This window comes from Sprattus sprattus (assembly GCF_963457725.1).
Source record: "Sprattus sprattus genome assembly, chromosome: 4".
In the NCBI taxonomy this organism is placed as follows: domain Eukaryota; kingdom Metazoa; phylum Chordata; class Actinopteri; order Clupeiformes; family Clupeidae; genus Sprattus; species Sprattus sprattus.
Genome location: NC_137923.1, coordinates 47917600 through 47939268, shown reverse-complemented (window position 1 = coordinate 47939268; position 21669 = coordinate 47917600). Strand labels below are relative to the sequence as shown.

At 42.5% G+C, this 21669-nt stretch overlaps 2 protein-coding genes across 2 annotated transcripts in view; both read left to right on the top strand.

Moving 5' to 3' along the window:
• The window catches only part of ppp1r9a (protein phosphatase 1, regulatory subunit 9A), a gene marked incomplete at its 5' end in the record, with an annotated part of 45595 nt that extends 40247 nt beyond the window's left edge, over nucleotides 1–5348 (top strand). The window contains 4 exons of the mRNA XM_080836345.1: nucleotides 3200–3319; nucleotides 4097–4120; nucleotides 4539–4721; nucleotides 5111–5348. Of these exons, the coding sequence (XP_080692471.1) occupies nucleotides 3200–3319; nucleotides 4097–4120; nucleotides 4539–4721; nucleotides 5111–5320 (537 nt within the window). The 3' untranslated portion in view covers nucleotides 5321–5348. The remainder of the gene's footprint in view (nucleotides 1–3199; nucleotides 3320–4096; nucleotides 4121–4538; nucleotides 4722–5110) is intronic.
• A 4089-nt stretch (nucleotides 5349–9437) lies between these two features.
• asb4 (ankyrin repeat and SOCS box containing 4) lies at nucleotides 9438–20610 on the top strand. Its single transcript, XM_080837395.1, has 5 exons — nucleotides 9438–9763; nucleotides 10446–10745; nucleotides 11672–12162; nucleotides 13209–13322; nucleotides 19971–20610. Exons 1-5 carry the CDS (start codon nucleotides 9520–9522, stop codon nucleotides 20157–20159), a joined length of 1338 nt encoding a protein of 445 aa, XP_080693521.1. The 5' UTR covers nucleotides 9438–9519; the 3' UTR covers nucleotides 20160–20610.
• Nucleotides 20611–21669: the final 1059 nt, after the last annotated feature.

The window sequence follows — 21669 nt, the reverse complement described above, 5'->3', positions numbered from 1 at the left end:
TTTTTTAGCCACAGATGGAGTTCTGCATTTATTAGTGGCAATAATCCACTAATTTGTTTGTTCATGAAGCCAAATGAGTGGTTATTGCGCAAGACATGCTGCAAATGCTCACTTCAGTTTCGTTGTGTGCAAAACACTTGGCTGTGGTTTTGACTTCTGTTGTTTTGTTCTCCTAATTCACTCAAAACCCCACTGCCATGACTCGAGTCCAGAACAGAGCAAGGAAATCAGGAAGGTTTATGTTGAAATCTTCGGAGGAAAGGGCATTTCAGAGCTTTGCTGACATCAAACAGTTACAAATGCTGACATCTGTGTTTGGTCCCCAAGCAGCCTTGTGCTTGTATACAAAGGGCCAGCCTGCAGACCCAGTCTCACCAGCTTAGCAGAGGTCTGTGGTGGGCATGGTGCTTGGGCAGTATTACAGAACAGCTCGCTCCCCAGAGATGCATTCGCATAAGCCCTCGGAAAGGCAAACCACCTCTCAGCTGTTTGACCTCACTATTTTATGTATTCAACCTACAGACACACACTATTCTTATTCACTCTCTTAACTCACTCACACACATACAGACACACACACACACACACACACACACACACACACACACACATTATCTATCTCTCTCTCTCACACACATACACTTTGTGCCCCTTTGTCATTGAAACACACAGTCTCACCTCACACACACATACACACACACACACTCATATTCTCAGCATGACCCCTGGTCAGCACACACAATATGAATCTCTTAACCCCTCTCGGCCGTAAATGTCCAGGGGCGTGTTTCCCGTACAGTGACGGGGGTAAGCATTGAGCTAACATGGTGTGATGCATTATTAAGCTAACAGCTGAAGTACAACGGTTTTTCAAACCTCTCATGCCAACATACTGTGTTAGTTCGAGCTAACTTGATTGATGATGTAGTATAGCACGTTGACTGGCACATCTACTGTATGTGTTTAAATGAATAAATGAGAAATGAGACTTGGGATGCCTCAATTTTATCTATGAATCAATTTTTTCTGGAAATTCTAAGGTCATCTAGCATACAACATGTTTTCTTCTGTTCCTCTCACATAGTGTGGTCTATCTTTTTGCTTATTTGGGCAGTTTGCACAATTTACCCCTGTCCTGTTATAGATCTTGATACCTTTACACCTATATGTAGCATTTACTGTAGCATTTAGTGTTGTATTAAAGCATGTTTTTACCTTCAACTAATAATCCTACATTTTAAAATATACAGGTGCATCTCAATATATTAGAATATCATCGAAAAGTTGATTTATTTCAGTAATTCTATTAAAAAAGTGAAACTCATATTTTATATAGATTCATGTCACACAGACTGATATATTTCAAGTGATTATTTCTTTTAAATTTGATGATTATAACTGACAGCTTATGAAAACCCAAAATTCAGTATCTCAGAAAATTCGAATATTACTGTAGACCGATAGAAAAAAGGATTTTTAACACAGAAATGTTGGACTACTAAAAAGTATGAACATGTACAGCACTCAATACTTGGTTGGGGCTCCTTTTGCATGAATTGCTGCAGCAATGCGGCGTGGCATGAAGGCAATCAGTCTGTGGCAGTGCTGAGGTGTTATGGAAGACCAGATTGCTCTGATAGTGGCCTTCAGCTCTTCTGTGTGTTTGGGTCTGTTGTCTCGCATCTTCCTTTTCACAATACCCTATAGAATCTCTATGGGTTTTAGGTCAGGCGAGTTTTTCTGGCCAATCAAGCACAGGGATACCATGGTCCTTAAACCAGGTACTGGTACCTTTTGAAGTGTGTGCAGGTGCCAAGTCCTGATGGAAAATGAAATCTGCATCCCCATAAAGATGGTCAGCAGAGAGAAGCACAAAGTGCTCTAGAACTTTCTGGTAGATGGCTGCGCTGACCTTGGACCACACAGTGGACTAACACCAGCAGATGACATGGCACCCCAAACCATCACTGACTGTGGACACTTTACACTGGACCTCAAGCAACTTGGATTCTGTTCCTCACCTCTCTTCCTCCAGACTCCGGGACCTTGATTTCCAAATTAAATGCAAAATGTACTTTCATCTGAAAAGAGAACTTTGGACCACTGAGCAACAGTGCAGTCCTTTTTGTCCTTAGCCCAGGTGAGACGCCTCTGACGTTGTCTCTGGTTCAAGAGTGGCTTGACACAGGAATGCGACAAATGAAGTCCATGTTCTGGATACGTCTGTGCGTGTAGGCTCTTGAAGCACTGACTCCAGCTGCAGTCCACTCCTTGTGAATCTCCCTTGAATGGGCTTTGTTTCACAATCCTCTCAAAGATGTCGTTATCCCTGTTGCTTGTGCACCTTTTTCTACCAAATTGTTTCCTTCCATTCAACTTCCCATTAATGTGCTTGGATACAGCACTCTGTGAACAGCATGCTTCTTTAGCAATGACCTTTTGTGTCTTACCCTTCTTGTGCAGGGTGTCAATGATCGTCTTCTGGACAACTGTCAAGTCAGCAGTCTTCCCCATGATTGTGTAGCCTACTGAACTAGACTGAGAGACCATTTAAAGGCTCAGGAAGCCTTTGCCATTGTTTTGAGTTAATTAGCTGATTAGAGTGTGACACCAATGGTCATCAATATGGAACTTTTTCACAATATTCTAATTTTCTGAGATACTGAATTTTGGGTTTTCATTAGCTGGCAGTTATAATAATGAAAATTAAAAGAAATAAACACTTTAAATAGATCAGTCTGTGTGTAAACAATCTATATAATATATGAGTTTCACTTTTTGAATAGAATTACTGAAATAAATCAACTTTTCGATGATATTCTAATTTTTTGAGATGCACCTGTATACATGCATATTTTCCAAAGCTTTGTAAATACAAGCCAAACACAGGTATACAGTGAAGATTATATTAGTGCTTATGTACAGTATACATGTACATTTCACAAAATTCTCAAATTTACCACAAGAACATATCAGTTCATACAGGTCACAAAACCACAGAACGTAACTCACAAGAACTGCTTCACACCCTATCAATGTGAAGTGCTGTACGTCTAGTCTCAGAGGACTTTGCTCTCCAGTGTTTGCTAATCGAAACTGATCACTGCTTTGAGGGTCTGTTCTGATGACAGGCGATGCTATGTCTGGGAGCTGTACCATGCACTGAGTGTTGTTGTTGTTGTTGTTTATGTTGCCATAGGGCTCGGCGCTGAATGATGACCTCAGTGGGAGCAGCAGCGGTTCAGTGGAGGTCAGTGCGCTGCTGACCGAGCCCAGGGTCTCTGGCCACTATCACACACATGCGCTGACCTCAGATGAGGTGAGGGGGCGCGTCAGTCAGTCATTTATTCAATCATTCATTCATTAATTAATTAATTAATTCATTCATTCATTCATTTAATCATTAATTCAGTGATTCATTCAGTCAGTGACAATAAAACATCCATGCGCTGGTTCTCTGGTCTGACAAAGGTGGGGACCATAGAATTACATAGTCCTTCCAGTTCTGTCATTCACCTGTCGTTCATGTATTCACTCGTTCATGCATTATGACCTCACAGACTGTAATCCCTGCCTTACTCACACGTGCTACAACTCGCCGCTTCATTCTTCCGTTGTTCTTTCACTTCAGTCCCTCTCAGCTCCCTCACTCATACCTCACTTATTCACCTAGTATCCACACATCAAACCTGTTTATCCCTCTACATCCCTCTTACTTCTGACCAATAAGGTGTCAGTATTGTCATGCCTTGTTTTATTCTTTCGCCTCAATCTAGCATTCACACATTAAGTCCATTATATACTGTATATATACACAGTAAAAAAAAGGAAAGAATAAGGACAGATAAGGAAAGAATATAAGTATACATATATACTGTATAATATACTTACTGTATATTATTTCCTTATAGCTACACACTCATTCACATCTCAGTCACAGACTCACTGCATGTCACCTGACTGGCGCCCCCTCTGAATCCTCTGTAGGTCCGTTGACTGATCCGTGTTTTTGCTTAACTGTGTTGTGTATTTCTTCTGCTTTCACTAACAAGCTTCCCCTTTCCTATTTGCTGTTCCCACACTGCGGTCACATAAGAGTCTGGACATGATTGATGATGAGGTGAGATCCTATTGTGCTGAGCCACTTCCTTTAGCCTGTAACGACTGGTGTCATTGCCTCATGCCCATTCAATATTTGACATTCAGTTTGATTAAACATGTTGAAATATGTGCAGAATACAGAGGTAAACAGTACCTTGAAATGGAGAGCAATTAAATACTCACGTGTAATTATTTCTCAGGCTAGTGCTGACAAGATGGCATAGTACAAAACAAAACAGCACTATGTGTAAGTGTTGACAGAAAATTGGAAAGAAAAACAATATAGAAAGAAAAGCTCGAAAGGTGATGGGAATTTTACTTATGGTATTGTTTTTTTAGTATTGCATGTGTGTATGTGTAAGTGGTAGTCACTGAATGTTCTAATGGAGTTCTCTGAAGGTTCTAATGTTTCTTCCTGCCCTTGTCCATCTCGGAAGGTTCTAGATGACGGGCAGCCACCAAAGCAGCACCACTGGCAGAACCAGAGTGTCTCCGACTGGACCTGCCAGCAGGTGTGGCGCTGGCTCACGGGCCTGGGCCTGGAGAAATACATCCCAGAATTCACTGCCAAGAACGTGGATGGAGAACAGCTGCTGCAACTGGATAGTGGTGCCCTGAAGGTAGAACCTTGCCCTCCTAGTCCCACCCTCACTCCCCCATGTGCACTGGGTAAATGCCAGCCAGTGAATTACTCTAGTTTTTGCTTCAGGTTCCCTCTAATGTGTCTAATCTATCATTGCGAAGTTACCCACTAAGCAAGGATTTTAAAATAGTTTCAAATGAGACCTTGTTATGTGGGCCAGAATTTTTTTTTTGTATTCTTTGTTTGTTTATTTTCTTCTTCGTTAAAATGATTGTGCCCTTGTCATTCAATGCCACTCAACCTGGCTCCGCTCCCATGAAAACCCTTATGTATCTCTGGGCAATGCACATGTGTTTGTGTGCCTCTGTGTAATATCAGGTGTTCAAGTGTGGTAATGTGTCTATTTCTGTGTATTTGAACACACAGGATCTGGGTGTGGAGTCTCTGTCGGACCGCGGCCTGATCAAGAAGAAGCTGAAGGATTTGAAGGCAATAATGGAGAAGGCCCGGCGCAACCGCGAGAAGCTGGAGAAGCATCGCGAGAAGCTGCGGAAGAAGGAGCAGGATCAGCTGCAGAAGCAGACCCGCAAATCCAGCAGGAGCTCTTCCGATCCACCAGAGGGCGCCACAGACTAACTGCACCCCTGAAACGCAGAGAGGGAGAAACACCTGCTACTCACTCCTGTAACTGGATTTCTAGGGCGCTGTTTCCAAGGCTTTGAGACTTGAGATGGTAAGGGACAGGAGAAGGATCTACCAACAGGAGGAAGAGGGAGAAAGTTTAACTGGAATTGAAACCTATGAAGTGGACCAATATCTCCATCGCCCTCCCACGCACCAGAACACTAGTTTCACCCCCGGTTGGAGGCGTTCATTCTGGGGGGGCTTTTACACACTAAACAGGGCTTCCTAATCTGGATGAAAAAGCCAGATGCACATTGCAGAAGACTGTAGTTGCTAGTGAACTGCCACCTGTGTAAATGAGAAACCAAACCGAATCAGGACTCAATTTCCAGTAGAAAGATGCTCCTTTTTTCCCTTTTTCCTTCCACTCCTGGTCATTCCTCTCATGAAGCGCTTGCAACCATGTTAAAAAAGCTTTGTCTAATTTATTTTACATTTTAAATTAATGTATATTTATTTAGGTCACCTGTTTAAAAAAATAACTTCCTCCCCATGCATCATATCAGCTTCCAATCTACCTGTACCAGATGTCTATTATTTGCATCTCAAGGACCTTTTAGACATGTACAAATACAGAACAAAAAAATATATATATACTGTACAGTATACAATATGTATAAATAATGTCTAATGTGCCATTTTCTACTATTACACAGGCATACAGCTTGTGCTGACCAATGGTTTTCTGAAGTCCTTAGTGCGGTTTTTGTATAGAGCACCCTAGGCTTTAAGCATTAGCAGACCGGTGGGCAATGGTGTGCGCCCACTGATTGAAGCCATTCATCTAACTGTGATTTAGTGTGTCTGTGGTGGAGGCTGAATTCGCTGCTTCACCAAACGAACGGGAGACCCTGTCACCCTCTGTTTCCAGTCTGCTCACTAAGGACCGGCCCTGCAAGGGCATCTAAATGCGGATGCTGCGCTGAAGGGGCCAAGACAACCGCTGAGTTTGCAAAGGGTTTCTCCGACCCATCTTCCATCTTAAACAGTTTGATGAAGATGATGTTGGGTAACGATTGCAAAATGCACCTACCTGCAAGTTCCACTGCTAAGGAATCTTTGGATGCACCAAGCTGGACTTCAGTACATGAAAGACGTTATAAAGAACGTTATTAAAAAACAAAACAACTAAGAAATACAAAAACCTTCCATGAATGACCTGTGCTGCTTCGACTCCATTGCTTCCTGCCTTCCCACTAACCATTGTCCCTGAAATGTCTCAAAGCTCAAACTCTGTTAGACCCAAGTGCTGCCTTTTTTTAAAAGAAAACAAAAATTAAGAAAAGATCTACTGTAGAGATTTTACTTGAACCTAGCCATGTCCCTCAGAGCGCGATGAAAGCGCTCGTAGGTTGCTCCCAATGTGTTTCCCATACAGGGCACTCCACAAATGTGCACTTACTGCTGACAGAACACGTTTGTATATAGTCCTCATAGTATTCCACACCTGTTGGTCAGGCCAACAAGGTCGATTTAGAAAATAATCTATTTCCCCCCCCCATCGACATTGTTGTGCTTTGTTTCACGTCACTCACGTTGCAAGGCTCTTACAATGACATTCACACACACATACACATGCACAAACACACACACGCACACACATTCAAACACACACACACACACACACACACACACACATACACATACACATACACGTACACACACACACACACACACACGCATTCACACCCACATACACACACACACGTTCACACCCACTTACACGCGCACAAACACAAAATAACACGGATACTAAGTAAAACATCCAAAGGAAGAAAACAAATGACAAGATTTTTTTATTGCAGATATTCTACACACTGGAATGACCTATACCTGACATTGCTCATTTATTGTAGACTATAGTTTATTAATGTGTACATATATTACAATATATTCAAATATACTGTATTATGCATAATGGGTACATGTGAAATGCAGTTCCCCTTTTTACTTTTCAAGTAATATTAAATCATCTGTTTTCACTTTTTATTCAAGGAATCAGAGGTTTTTAATTGGCGGTATATATTTCTAGACTTTTTTGTATATTAGCTGCACTTTTGAGTAACAAACAAAGAGAACATTTCAAAATGTGTGTCCATCCCTATGTCATATTAAGTACATTACTGTATGGGCCTTCTATCCCTTATTAATGTTGCATCGATAGTACACACTCCTAATCAGAGCGCTGGTGTCATTGTGATACTATGTGATTAGAGTAGTCCCTCTAAAGGCCCAAATCACAATTATTATTTATTATTGTTAATAATTTATTTCAAATGTATGTTCTGTTAAAATCAATTTATTAGTTAAACAAAGTATTTAACATTATGTTACTGTAATGATTGTTATGCCAAAAAAACTATTACTTCAATGTTGATATTTTTAATATATAATTGTGATAATTAGCTAAGAAAGATGCAAAGGTTTCACATGAGATTCAAAATGTTATCTGTGATTACAATAGGAAAGGATAGTACAAGCACCTTTTCCTTAGTTCCCCAAAAAACTGTGACCGCAATTTACTCAAGCTAACTCTGAGAGACCAACCATGCCCTTTCGCTGTAGCCTACTAAACACACATGTGAATCTTTAGCACTATGTAAATCACAGAGGGAGAACACTACTGAGTATTAACCGTGGATTTCCTCCTGTCTTTTTCTACGCCGTGAAGCTTACAGCAATACTGTCCCTCCGACCCTGTGGAAGCCAGTTGTGTTTTTTCTACTGCATACCTGAGACGTGCGCGTGTGTGTGTGTGTTTATGAACTGGGGAGAAGAAATTGGGTTTAAGGTTGCTGCTGTTAGTGAATGTTGCTAGTCGTGGGGATAATCAAAGGTACTGAGCAGGGTTTTGAATGAGGGTCAGTCAATGACCCGTTGCGTAGAGCTTTAGTACTGCACAAAGCAGTATTTGTCATTTATTTGACAGTTTCTTTCTCTCTTTTTTTTGCATTCTCTTAAACTACTGAGGCATCAAAATGGCAGCTATCGTATCTGTCACACAATGGAAGAAATGTACCCGATGCTGTCATATGATCGTTTATCGTAACCTTGTTTCTCTTTTTTTTCGATTTTGCTTGTTAATTGTTATTGTTTTTCTTTTAATGGAGTAATTCCTATGACTCAGTGGGAAGAGTTTGGAGTCAGGCCGTGTGCTCTGATGCACACTTAACATGTCGCCCAGACAGGACGGTCTGCCTAACGGTGTTTTTTCCCCCGTTACGTCTCACCTGCATGAAGGAATCCCTGGGCGCCATGTTTGCCCTGATGCTCCAGAACCATGTCCAGTCCAACATTATGTCTCCCCTCCTCTCTCCTCCCCTCTCCTCTCCTTCCTCATTTACATTTTGTGAACGTGAGGCAGAGCTCTCTCCCCCCCCCCCCATGCAAGGCCACTGCCTTATGTTGCTTGTGTATATACACCTCCTCAAGATGACATTGCAGTCAAAGAAATACAATGAAACTTAATTTCAGAACAAGAATCGAGTCTGTGTGTTTTTTGCCTACTGTCTGAGTTGATAAACTGAGGTCATGCAACATTCAGAAACATACACACAACGCCACAGTGTATATGATACTGTGCCTTAAAATAGTTTATAGTATAGTATTTATATATACATATACAGACAAGTAGCCTACCTTACCACTTTTATAGTATATATTGGTAAGGTACATATAGGTTCATATAAATAGCTTACATTATAACAAATAAGTCAACTATCTAATATTGCCTTTTTCTCGGACCTATACAACACTAGCTGCTAGAGGGTGTCAAGTTAAATATGTGCTGCTGACAAGCATCCCTGACCCACATTCATGTTCGTAGAACTATTTACAACGATTCTTGGGAAGTTACTATCATCGTCCCTTCATGTGACCAGAGCATATGGCTATATGAAGTTGAGTGTCTTGCTTGTTTATGCGCAGGGACACCCTGCCTATGCATGTAGTCAGATGACTAAAATGTCTGTGCACTCCCCCACTTAAGTCTATAAATAACTAGCCTAATTTTAGGGGGTGGTAAAAGTCACTGTCCTTCCTTCACGTGGCCAAGCCTTAAAAAGTCACTCAGAGGTGTGTAACGTACGTGGGTGTGTGTGTGTGCAAAAGAGAGATTGTGTGCGGCATGGTCACTCAACTTCTGCCATGCAATGGGACTTAGTTTTTCCAATCAACACGTGGTGACAGGAGGGGAGACCCCCAAGCGAGCGTCCATGGAGGAGCCAAGGGCGTCCAGGGAGTTGGCTGTCCAGAAACTGAAGACCCGCTTCCTGCTGGCCCTGCAGGAGGACGATGCAGAGGAGGTGAAGAAGATCCTCCGCACCACCAGCATAGACATAGACACTGTGTTTGAGGTGGAGGACCGAGACAAGGTCCTGGCTTCCTACAAGCAAGGTAACATTTCCTGAGTTTGGACCGTGCTGACAATATAGAACCACTTGACAGTCTAATTTAGATCATGCCTATGAGACTGTGACTCAGCACTTTTGCTGAGGTGGACGTCAGAGGAGGTTCTGTGGAAATGAAAATGTTTGCAAAAGGTTTGTAATGTCATATAACTTGGAGCTATGTGTATATAAATAGCGTGCTGTTGCAGATAGCCACTGTGGGGAGCCAGTTTCCCAGGAGACGCTCCAAGAGTGTTATAGGGTCAGGCCATGCCAGGCACAGAGCAACTGTTTCTCTATGTTAGTTAAACAATCACATATTCCCTTGTAAGCTTGTTTGTTACAGTACAACAAATCTTGGAACACTTCCTGTTACACTACCTTTGTAACATTGTAACCATTCCATTACACATAGAGCAACACACTTATAACAGTGTGTAGCAGCATACACTCCAGTCCTATGGTTAATATAAATACAAAGGTCTCACTTTGGTTCTACTTTCATCATTACTTAATAGGATACATGACAACAAGGGCTATGTGATACGTGACTAGAAATGTATCAAAGGAACATCAGTTTGACAGGGAGCATCTCTGTGTTGGTATTTGTTGGTTTTTGTTTCGAACAGAATTCAAACTTTTCTCTTTACAGTTCACCTGACTGTCTCAGTTTGCACTGTGTGTCCTAGGCTACTGGTTGCCCGACTACCAGCTGGAGTCGTCATGGGCGATGGGCATTCACGTGTGCATGATGTACAACTCTCTGGAGTGCGCCTCGATGCTGCTGGAGAGAGGCGCCCGCATGAACGGCAAGCCCAACGGGAAGACGCCGCTGCACGTGGCCTGCGCGGTCTCCCGCAGCGACTGCGTGGCCCTGCTGCTGAACCACGGGGCCAGGGTCGACAGGCTGTCGCTCAGCGGCCACACAGCCCTGCACTACTGCATCACCAACGAGTCGGTGGACTGCGCCCAGCAGCTCATTCTCAAAGGTGAGTAGGTCAACCGCAGAGACAGATAGAGAGAGACGTCTGTAGGAATGACTTATATATGAAATATATAGAAATAACTTAAGTTAGAAGTGCATTTATATATCAAAAGATTGGTAATGATGAGTTAGAAGGACATGACACTCAATGTTTAACAAGGATAATCTATCACGGTCGGGGATCTGATCCAGGCCTCAGGATTGACAAACTGACCTCCTATCAACTGTCAAGGACTACGAAGACTAAGCAAAGAGCATGGCAGGAAACTGGGCTTAAATGCACATAGGCAATGATTAAATCAAATCACACCACACTGAAAATGAGACACAGGTGAAGTGGATAACAAGAGGGAGAGGTCATCACAAAACAATACCTATACAAAGGCTGATAACGACCGGTCAACGGAGGTCAGAGGTAAAAGTCCAAAACCATTACACAATCAACATTAAGCAGCTTGCTATCCTCTGTATTCAAAAGTATGGGTACCTATCTGGGTCACAGGTTGAACATCTATAAAGAAGCAGCTCAGTTCATTGTATCACAGTCCTGTTGTTTAAGAGATATGTTTCTTCTAAAGATGATGGAGCCATAGGAATATCCAAGATAGACCACAGAACTGATTAATTAACTAAATCCTAAAATGCTGGTATTCTAGCAACACAGATTTGTTATTGTGCATGAACACTCTCCATGTATAACTTTGCCTATACAATGAGACTCTTGCAGAGAAAGACAATTTCATATTTGAAGTAACGCTGTATATGAATGGGCCAACCAGTGAAACAGCCGTTGTAGTTGTTAATGGTTCTGGTTTGTGGTGATGTTCTATTTAACCACACCTGAATGGACCTACAGGATGTGGAAGTACACAGTGTACAGTATCCACAAGATCCAAACCAAGACCTAAACCTATCTAATCATCTCCACAGGTGCCGATGTGACCATGGCCAGCCAGAACATCGATGAGGACACACCACTGCTCACAGCGGCCCGCTTCGGCGTTCCAGCGCTAGCAGCGCTGTACCTGACCAACGGCGCCGACGTTAACGTCAGTAACTCGCGTTTTGAGACGCCACTTATCACTGCAACCTACTGGGCGTTCAGTACACGAGAGCAGACCCTGAGCCCCGATCACCACCTGGTCTGTCGCATCCTCCTCGACCACGGAGCCGCCCTGGAGATGCGGGAGGAAGACCGCAAAACCGCGCTGCACAAGGCGGCCTGGAATGCAGACCATGTGATGATAGAGATGCTGCTGGCCGCCGGTGCCGATCCCCAGGCGATGGACATGAACGGCTGCTGTCCCATCCAGTACCTGATGAAGGTCACACAGATGCGGCCAGCCTCCGTCCCTGAGGTCTGCTATCAGCTGATGCTCAACCATGGTGGGGCCCGCGTCTACCCTCCTCAGTTCCACAAGGTAAACGCACCGTCACCATCCGCCTCAGTGCCACAAGGTAAACGCATCGTCACCCTCCGCCTCAGTGCCACAAGGTAAACGCACCGTCACCCTCCGCCTCAGTGCCACAAGGTAAACGCACCGTCACCCTCACCCGCCTCAGTACCACAAGGTAAGAGTTGCCGAGAAATCAGGACATGTTCCCACTAGTAAGCATAGATTCAAGCCAGGTGTTTGTTTAACAGATCATCTGGTTTGGGTAAAAACAAAGCCACTTAGAGAAAGAAAAACACATGGGTGTGTGTGCTGTCTCATAGTATAATGATTGTACGCTCAAGGAGGGGTTTTAAACCTTTTTAAAGTATTCAAAGTATTCAAAGTACTTTATTGTCATAAAGACAACGAGACAGTAGGGGCAGCAACAGACTTCTTCCACAGCTAAATAATTATAAATAACAATTAATAAACAGATTAACGAATATCATAAATTAAAAAAGCAATTTATGCATCAAGTGTTAGAGTGCAGTCCATGGGGGGCTTGGCGGGCTGGGCCGGGGGAGATGAGGGGGGGGGGGGGGGGGGGGGGGGGGCGCTGTTGAGTAGCCTTATTGCACGGGGATAGAAGCTCCGTATTTAGTAGTGCATTTTGTATCTACAGTATGACAGCAGTTTGCTGTCCTTGATTTGTTGTAGTCTCCAATTGGAAGTGCTCACAGCATGGGCAAGGCCATGGGATCAAGTGCAGGAGATGATGAAACTCAAACAAACTACGATGCAAGTCTTCAGACAGAAACAAATCCTCCAAAGTTCTTCCCCAGTTCAATAGGTGATAGGCACTAGCCCTACTAGGCAGGTTGTACAATCACGTAGTGTTGCTACTGTGGTCAGAAAGACTGTGTACTGTACACAGAGCTTTACACAGTGTACTCTACCACCCTGGTGTAAATACAGTTTCTCTCAGGACAAGTTTATATAGATGCATGACCAGGTTAAAGAGAAAGTCTTTGTGTGTAGCAGATGATTGCGGTCTGACCCAAGGCAGCGTCTGGTTCCTGCTCTTTAAGTAGGTCCTGCAAGCCTGCCATGGTTTCCCCAGGGCGGTGGAGGTCATGGTGAACTCCTACGAGCGCATCAAAGCCACCAAGAAGTGGAAGACATCTATCGCTGACGAATCCTATCAGGTAGATATTATGTCTCATTTGTACACCTTGACTCCCATTGAACTCCTCTGAATACCTTAATGTTTTAGAAGTACATTTGTTTTGACCTTTCCGGTAGAAAAAAATATTCTATTCTCTTCTGCCAAGGGACACATTTCTATCAAACAGCCATATTTTCCTGGAACAGCCATATTTTCTGAAACAATCAGTTTAACACATAGGGCCCTATCTTGCACCCAGCGCAATTGACATTGTCACCGACGCATGTATCATTCCTATCTTGCACCCGGCGCACAGCGCGATTTTCCCTCCAGAGGCGCGCTTCGAAATGAACTTGCGTCGACATGGGCGGGGGCGGAACAGAGAAGGCGTTTCTCTGGCGCAAGTGGTATTTTGCAGTTTCAAAACAACGCCGTGCGCCGTGCGCCATTGACCAAAAAAAAGCTGGTCTAATGTGAGGCGCAATGTCTAAAGTCTGTAACGCGTATTCAGAACGCTATTTTAAGGGCGCATGTGCTTGCCCACACAGTATAGGACCTGTAGGCTACACTTTACTTCTGTCGTCTTCACGAGAGATTTACACCAATTGTTTGACAAGCCATATATAATTACAAGGAAAATAAAGTATTTACCACATGAGGAAATCATTTTGATATCCGTATCCAAGACATTTAAAAACTAGGCATACATCTAGCGTACACAATAGACCCAAATGATTCAGGTTAATTGAAGCTGCGTGACATTTGATTTATTGTATGGCTTTGTTGCATTTATTTAATGCCAGTATTATTATAAATCTTGTAAACTCATCTCTGTGTATGTGGACTTTATTTATGTACCTTGGGTTTGGTCAGCTGGTGCACTGGCTTGGGTGCCGATTTCCATGCCCCCAAATCCCTGCACGCTTTCAGGCGTGAGGGTAGACGTGGCGATGTCCTCTGCTGCCGTCAGATCCTGGGTCGAGGCAGATCCACCTCCCGTGAAGGCACGAGAACGTGTGTTACCTTCCAGCTTGGATGTCCCACGTCTCCGGACGTCATTATAGCGTTTTCGGCAACGTTTTCGGGTGCCCCGTTGCAGAAACAATCACGGCAATATCTTGACATGCTTGCTTGACTTTGCTTACTTTTGGAGGGTTTCTCGCATCCCCATATATATCTATCTCCCGGCTTTTTACAAAGCCATACAATAAATCAAATGTCACGCAGCTTCAATTAACCTGAATCATTTGGGTCAATGTGTAGGCTACATGTATGCTTATTTTTAAAATATCTTGGATATGGATTTCACAATGATTTCCTCAAGTGGTAAATACTTTATTAGTGTGCTTGCCCGAAGGGAAGCACAGTATTGTTATCGTCAAGTTTTCTTTATTTCTTTATTAGTGTGCTTGCCCGAAGGGAAGCACAGTATTGTTATCGTCAAGTTTTCTTTATTAGTGTGCTTGCCCGAAGGGAAGCACACTATTGTTCTTCGTTTTTTACTATTTTTTTTATTCTAGTAGTTTTTCTTGCAGCTAACTACTCCTCGCCCGATTGAGCTAGAGACGCCATTCAAACACCAAAACGTCCGGCCCGATCCGGTGCAGGTTGCTATGACTTTTCGTGGCGGTACTCCTTGCCACTCCTTTTTTATTCCTCTTTTTCCATCACCTTTTTTCTCCATAGACTTGCATGGCAGAACTTTGAGGCATTATGACATCATAATAGGCTCATTAAACTGGCTTGCACCTGTGATTCACTGACAACTCTCACTGACACCAGCGCACGGTTCCTCTTCTCTCTCTGTCCCTCTCCATTCAACTGTATAACTAGGAATATTAAGAGACACCTTCCATACCAGGGCTCTACTCACTCATGCATACTCACTCATGTTTACTCACTCGTGCATACTCACTCATGCATACTCACTCGTGCATACTCACTCGTGCATACTCACTCATGCATACTTACTCATGCATACTCACTCATGTTTACTCACTCATGTTTACTCACTCATGCGTACTCACTCATGCGTACTCACTCATGTTTACTCACTCATGCATACTCACTCATGCATACTCACTCATGTTTACTCACTCGTGCATACTCACTCATGTTTACTCACTCATGCATACTCACTCATGCATACTCACTCATGCATACTCACTCGTGCATACTCACTCATGTTTACTCACTCATGCATACTCACTCATGCATACTCACTCATGCATACTCATTTGTGCATGCTCATCCAGCAGGGAGAGCTGGAGAGCTGACACCTGCCCCAATTCCAAGGCACTTGTTCTCTCGGTCATGGCCGCAACAGAGCAAGCACACTCTCGCAGTTCGTTCACGAAACGCATTCTAGTTTATTTATTTATTTATTCCGTACGTTTTTCTTGCAGCTAACTACTCCTCGCCCGATTGAGCTAGAGACGCCATTCAAACACCAAAACGTCCGGCCCGATCCGGTTCAAGCTGCTATGACTTTTCGTGGCGGTACTCCTTGTCACTCCTTTTTTATTCCATTTTTTCATCCCCCTTTTCTCTCATTGACTAACATGGGGAAGGTTGAGCCATTGTGACGTCACCCGCTCTATCAGTCGTTCTCCATTCAACTGTAGGAATATTAAGAGACACCTTCCAGGGCTCTACAGTGCGAGTATTTCACTCGCATAAATAGGTACGTGCAAACTTGAAAAATAATTTACAAGCACAGTGTGCGAGTGACAGACAGTTGTCAATACGGCGCCAAAAAGTGAAGCATTCCATTGATTTCACATGGAAACAACTGACAGGGTCGCGACTCCAGGGTTATCGACGGGACCAACAGCAGCAGCAGCATAATCATCATCTGGATTTACTGACATTTTCGGTATATATAAACACATAATATCAATTGGTAACTGGTGTGTTGTATCCTGTTTATGTCTGATACTTTATAAACATTTATGTTTTACGTTAACTTATTACACTAGGCAGCAGTATTGTGAAGTAGAGCTAGAAATGGCTTTGCTAGCTCCCATATTGTAGCTCACACCAGCAACTGCTCAATTTAGGACAGAAAGGAGTTTGGTAAATTAGCTTGTAACTGTCAATGATAACTAGTTATTAGAATATATTAGCCAACGTTAAGTTGACTTCAAAGGGGCAGTCGAGTGTTTAGGTTGTGTCAGCTAGCTTGGAAAGCTAGCTAATAATTTTTGATTGAAGCTTCACGTTAGCCTCTGTAAACGTTTAGCTAGCTAACGTTAGCTAACTATGAGGTAGCATATCCCAAGTAACTTGTTGTGACCGATAGCGTGAGTTAACATTAACCCGTGTCCTGGGAGTAATGATTCATGAGAGACCTTGAATCATTAGGTTAACTGAAAAACGTTTGAGGATGTACACACAGCATAGCTGTTGTAGTGTGCTCAGTTTTCGAAAACTAGACTGAAACTAAGAAGGATAACTATGACTAAATGTGACTAAAACTAATATGCACTGAATCTAAAATAGCTGCCAAAATGAACACTGAGATGTATTAATTTGGCAGCTATTTTAGATTCAGTCTTAAGACAAAAATGCATATTAGTTTTAGTCACATTTAGTCATAGTTATCCTTCTTAGTTTCAGAAGAGGTTTTTCATGGTTGCTAGCTCTAATCAGATGTACTATAGGCTTATAAGAGAAGACTAACTTTTTATGCCAACGAACACCAATAACTAGAACTAATTTGACAGACTATAAACCAATGTGATACACGTGCTCTCTAGCTATACAGTAATAGTGTTGCTTACGTTTGATACTAGACCTACAGTCTAACTCTAACTGCATTAAGTCTAACATATAGGCCTATCTTACAATAAACTTTAAGTAAAGCTGGCTGTTCCGCATTCATTCCAATATTGTTGCAGAGATGTTTCCTTTTACCAAGATAACAATTTCAACAATTCACTTAGCTCAGTAAGTCAGTATAACGAGACTCTGGAACTATCAGGCTATGACCAAATGTAACACACTAGACCCTTTCACAATAAACAAGCAAACAAACAAACAAAAACAGAACAACAAAGATACCCTCATATGTCTAAACGTCAGTGGAGCCAAAATATAATGGTTGAGCTTGGTTGCTTGCTAAAATATATTGGAAGAAGGCCCCACTACACTGATTGAGTAGATGTAAATACATGTTAATTCATTGGCACTTGTTCTCTCTGTCACAGAGCAAGCACACTCTCGCAGTTCGTTCACGAAACGCATTCTAGTTTATTTATTTATTCCGTACGTTTTTCTTGCAGCTAACTACTCCTCGCCCGATTGAGCTAGAGACGCCATTCAAACACCAAAACGTCCGGCCCGATCCGGTGCAAGCTGCTATGACTTTTCGTGGCGGTACTCCTTGTCACTCCTTTTTTATTCCATTTTTTCATCCCCCTTTTCTCTCATTGACTAACATGGGGAAGGTTGAGCCATTGTGACGTCACCCGCTCTATCAGTCGTTCTCCATTCAACTGTAGGAATATTAAGAGACACCTTCCAGGGCTCTACAGTGCGAGTATTTCACTCGCATAAATAGGTACGTGCAAACTTGAAAAATAATTTACAAGCACAGTGTGCGAGTGACAGACAGTTGTCAATACGGCGCCAAAAAGTGAAGCATTCCATTGATTTCACATGGAAACAACTGACAGGGTCGCGACTCCAGGGTTTTCGACGGGACCTGCGACGGGACCAACAGCAGGAGCAGCATAATCATCATCTGGATTTACTGAAATTTTCGGTATATATAAACACATAATATCAATTGGTAACTTGTGTGTTGTATCCTGTTTATGTCTGATACTTTATAAACATTTATGTTTTACGTTAACTTATTACACTAGGCAGCAGTATTGTGAAGTAGAGCTAGAAATGGCTTTGCTAGCTCCCATATTGTAGCTCACACCAGCAACTGCTCAATTTAGGACAGAAAGGAGTTTGGTAAATTAGCTTGTAACTGTCAATGATAACTAGTTATTAGAATATATTAGCCAACGTTAAGTTGACTTCAAAGGGGCAGTCGAGTGTTTAGGTTGTGTCAGCTAGCTTGGAAAGCTAGCTAATAATTTTTGATTGAAGCTTCACGTTAGCCTCTGTAAACGTTTAGCTAGCTAACGTTAGCTAACTATGAGGTATCATATCCCAAGTAACTTGTTGTGACCGATAGCGTGAGTTAACATTAACCCGTGTCCTGGGAGTAATGATTCATGAGAGACCTTGAATCATTAGGTTAACTGAAAAACGTTTGAGGATGTACACACAGCGTAGCTGTTGTAGTGTGCTCAGTTTTCGAAAACTAGACTGAAACTAAGAAGGATAACTATGACTAAATGTGACTAAAACTAGTATGCACTGAATCTAAAATAGCTGCTGAATCTAAAATAGCTGCCAAAATGAACACTGAGATGTATTAATTTTGGCAGCTATTTTAGATTCAGTCTTAAGACAAAAATGCATATTAGTTTTAGTCACATTTAGTCATAGTTATCCTTCTTAGTTTCAGAAGAGGTTTTTCATGGTTGCTAGCTCTAATCAGATGTACTATAGGCTTATAAGAGAAGACTAACTTTTTATGCCAACGAACACCAATAACTAGAACTAATTTGACAGACTATAAACCAATGTGATACACGTGCTCTCTAGCTATACAGTAAAAGTGTTGCTTACGTTTGATACTAGACCTACAGTCTAACTCTAACTGCATTAAGTCTAACATATAGGCCTATCTTACAATAAACTTTAAGTAAAGCTGGCTATGTAACCGCATTCATTCCAATATTGTTGCAGAGATGTTTCCTTTTACCAAGATAACAATTTCAACAATTCACTTAGCTCAGTAAGTCAGTATAACGAGACTCTGGAACTATTAGGCTATGACCAAATGTAACACACTAGACCCTTTCACAATAAACAAGCAAACAAACAAACAAAAACAGAACAACAAAGATACCCTCATATGTCTAAACGTCAGTGGAGCCAAAATATAATGGTTGAGCTTGGTTGCTTGCTAAAATATATTGGAAGAAGGCCCCACTACACTGATTGAGTAGATGTAAATACATGTTAATTCATTGGCACTTGTTCTCTCTGTCACAGAGCAAGCACACTCTCGCAGTTCGTTCACGAAACGCATTCTAGTTTTCCTTGTAATTATATATGGCTTGCCAAAAAATTGGTGTAAATCTCACGTCGGTCTCCTCGGCTGTGAACTTCTCCGGTCTTCCACCAGGTAATTCCGCCATCAAAATAACAAGCCGCTATGGACTATGCGCTTCTCGCTTTTAAAGGGAATGTGAAATGACGCTCCGATTGGTTTATTGCATATCACGCCCAAACCACACCTATGACTGAGTAACCTCCTTTGGACCAACCCTTTTGACACTTGCGCTGGACGCAAGTGTGTTTTTTCCGCCGTTAAAATAGCAACTGCGCCATAGAGCCGCCCACACAGCTCCTTGCGCTTGGCGCCGTCCTACTTGCGTTTCTGATCGGCAAGATAGGGCCCATAGAGTGAGTGCAAATGTTTACTGTTAGGCTCAGATGGAAGGCTGTTACCAAATATGATTATATGAGTGCCCTCACAGTATGTGCCTCTGTACAGTATGTCTACATTGCTTTATATGCTCTTCTTGCTGTAGATGTCTTGTTGTTTTCTTCATTACAGCAACACAAGGAGTTCTACGACTCCATGTTCGCCGTGTGCTCCAACAAACCCCGCAGTCTGATGCACCTGGCCCGATGTGCCATACGTGCCACGATGCTGAGGCGCTGCCACAGGGGTGCCCACGAGCTGCCCATCCCATCAGCCATGGTGCAATACATCCTCCTGGAGCCAGAGGGAATCATATACTGATGTTTTAACAGTCCAGGAGCAGCTTCAAAACATATTTCCCAAGAGTGCCCATCTGCCCTAGGAGTTTGCCGGTGTGAACCTCTGAACAGGCCTCATTCAGAGGTGTTATCCTGTGAACATTTCTGGACTTCTGCCAAGGAGTAATGGGATGGTTGTTTCAGAATGGAACAGCTTCAGTCTACTGCAGCAGCTAATTCACAGCAGCACTCGGGAATGACTCACACCTGCATGCAGAGGTTTTTTTTTTCCATCTTTTCTCTCTGTCTGTCCATTCTTCTGAGGTCTCCCTACTTACTGTGCACTGAAAGCTCTGCAGTGGAACAATAATGATACCCTTACCTGACTTCCAAATGGTTTCCTCATCAAGTCAAGTCAAGTCAAGTGTCAAGTCAAGTGTACTTTATTGTCAAAAATCTATGTAACAGGGTTAACACAGAGGTTTGAAATTGCGTTTGACCAGTCTCCAATGTGCAGTTTAAAACATTTAATTTAACATAAAACACACATTCTTATCGGGAGCCGGCTTGGCCGCAGCCTCACAGGGCGCCGCCATCTTAGTCCTTCACTAATCACCAATGCAAGTAGAAAAGATTGATGACTGATGATACTTGCAATTAGCCTGGATACCAGCCTGAACTCCGCCCACAAAATGAGTATGACATCGTCAGGCTAACTTGCAATACCATGTCATATTTAACCCTGCCCAGTATAGTTATAGTAAAGGTATTTAGCAGGCGCTTTTGTCCATAGCGACTTTCAAAATGTTACATACAAAAATGGTACGTATCGTTTAAAATAAAACCATCAGTTATTAATACAACAATAATAATAGTAATTATATACTGTACATAAAAGAGCCAATACACACAGACAGACATGCAGTGGAGAAGAAGCTTCACTGAAGTTAATCTAAAAAAAGGAAAACATACCTATGATTTTGTGTCTTTTAAAGAGTTAACTTCCAATGCCGTACCTTTAGGCCTCCATTAGACATCCGACTCCTGTGGCTATAGTACAGACACATGGCTATACTGTCACAGAAATATGCCAATATGGGGTGCTCTCAAGGTTGAGCTTTGCTGATGACGATTATTAAGATGATGATGCTGCTACTACTGATGACGGAGATGATAATGACGAGTCTCCAGGGGCTTTTTATGTTCAACAGACCTTATTTAGGAGCAGAGGATAATACAAGTAGGTGGAATGACAGCACTTTGGAAACCTGGGTTTCAATAGAGGTGACTCGGCTATTAAGTCTTTTTTCAGTCAAAGGAGATGCCAAAGTGCACAAAGTGACTGAGGCCGAGTGGTCCTGGAAGAGGAAGATAGCGCCATTTTACTTTGCATAATGAGAACTCCACACAAAGCTAATGGAAGCCTCTTTCTGCTTTCTTTCATTCTTTTTCGTTAAGAGGTCCTGAGATCTAGGTGCCTAAAATTATGCCCTAAGATGAGTGCCTGTTTTTTGTGTTGTTGTTATTCATTCAGTAATAATAATTGCTCCTAA

Excerpts from the sequence above, each read along its gene's own strand:
- asb4 (XM_080837395.1), top strand. The coding sequence starts at position 9,520 with ATGGGACTTAGTTTTTCCAATCAACACGTGGTGACAGGAGGGGAGACC. Across the intron at positions 9,764-10,445 it reads CCTGGCTTCCTACAAGCAAG|GCTACTGGTTGCCCGACTAC; the intron begins GTAACATTTCCT and ends TGTGTGTCCTAG. Across the intron at positions 10,746-11,671 it reads CCAGCAGCTCATTCTCAAAG|GTGCCGATGTGACCATGGCC; the intron begins GTGAGTAGGTCA and ends TCATCTCCACAG.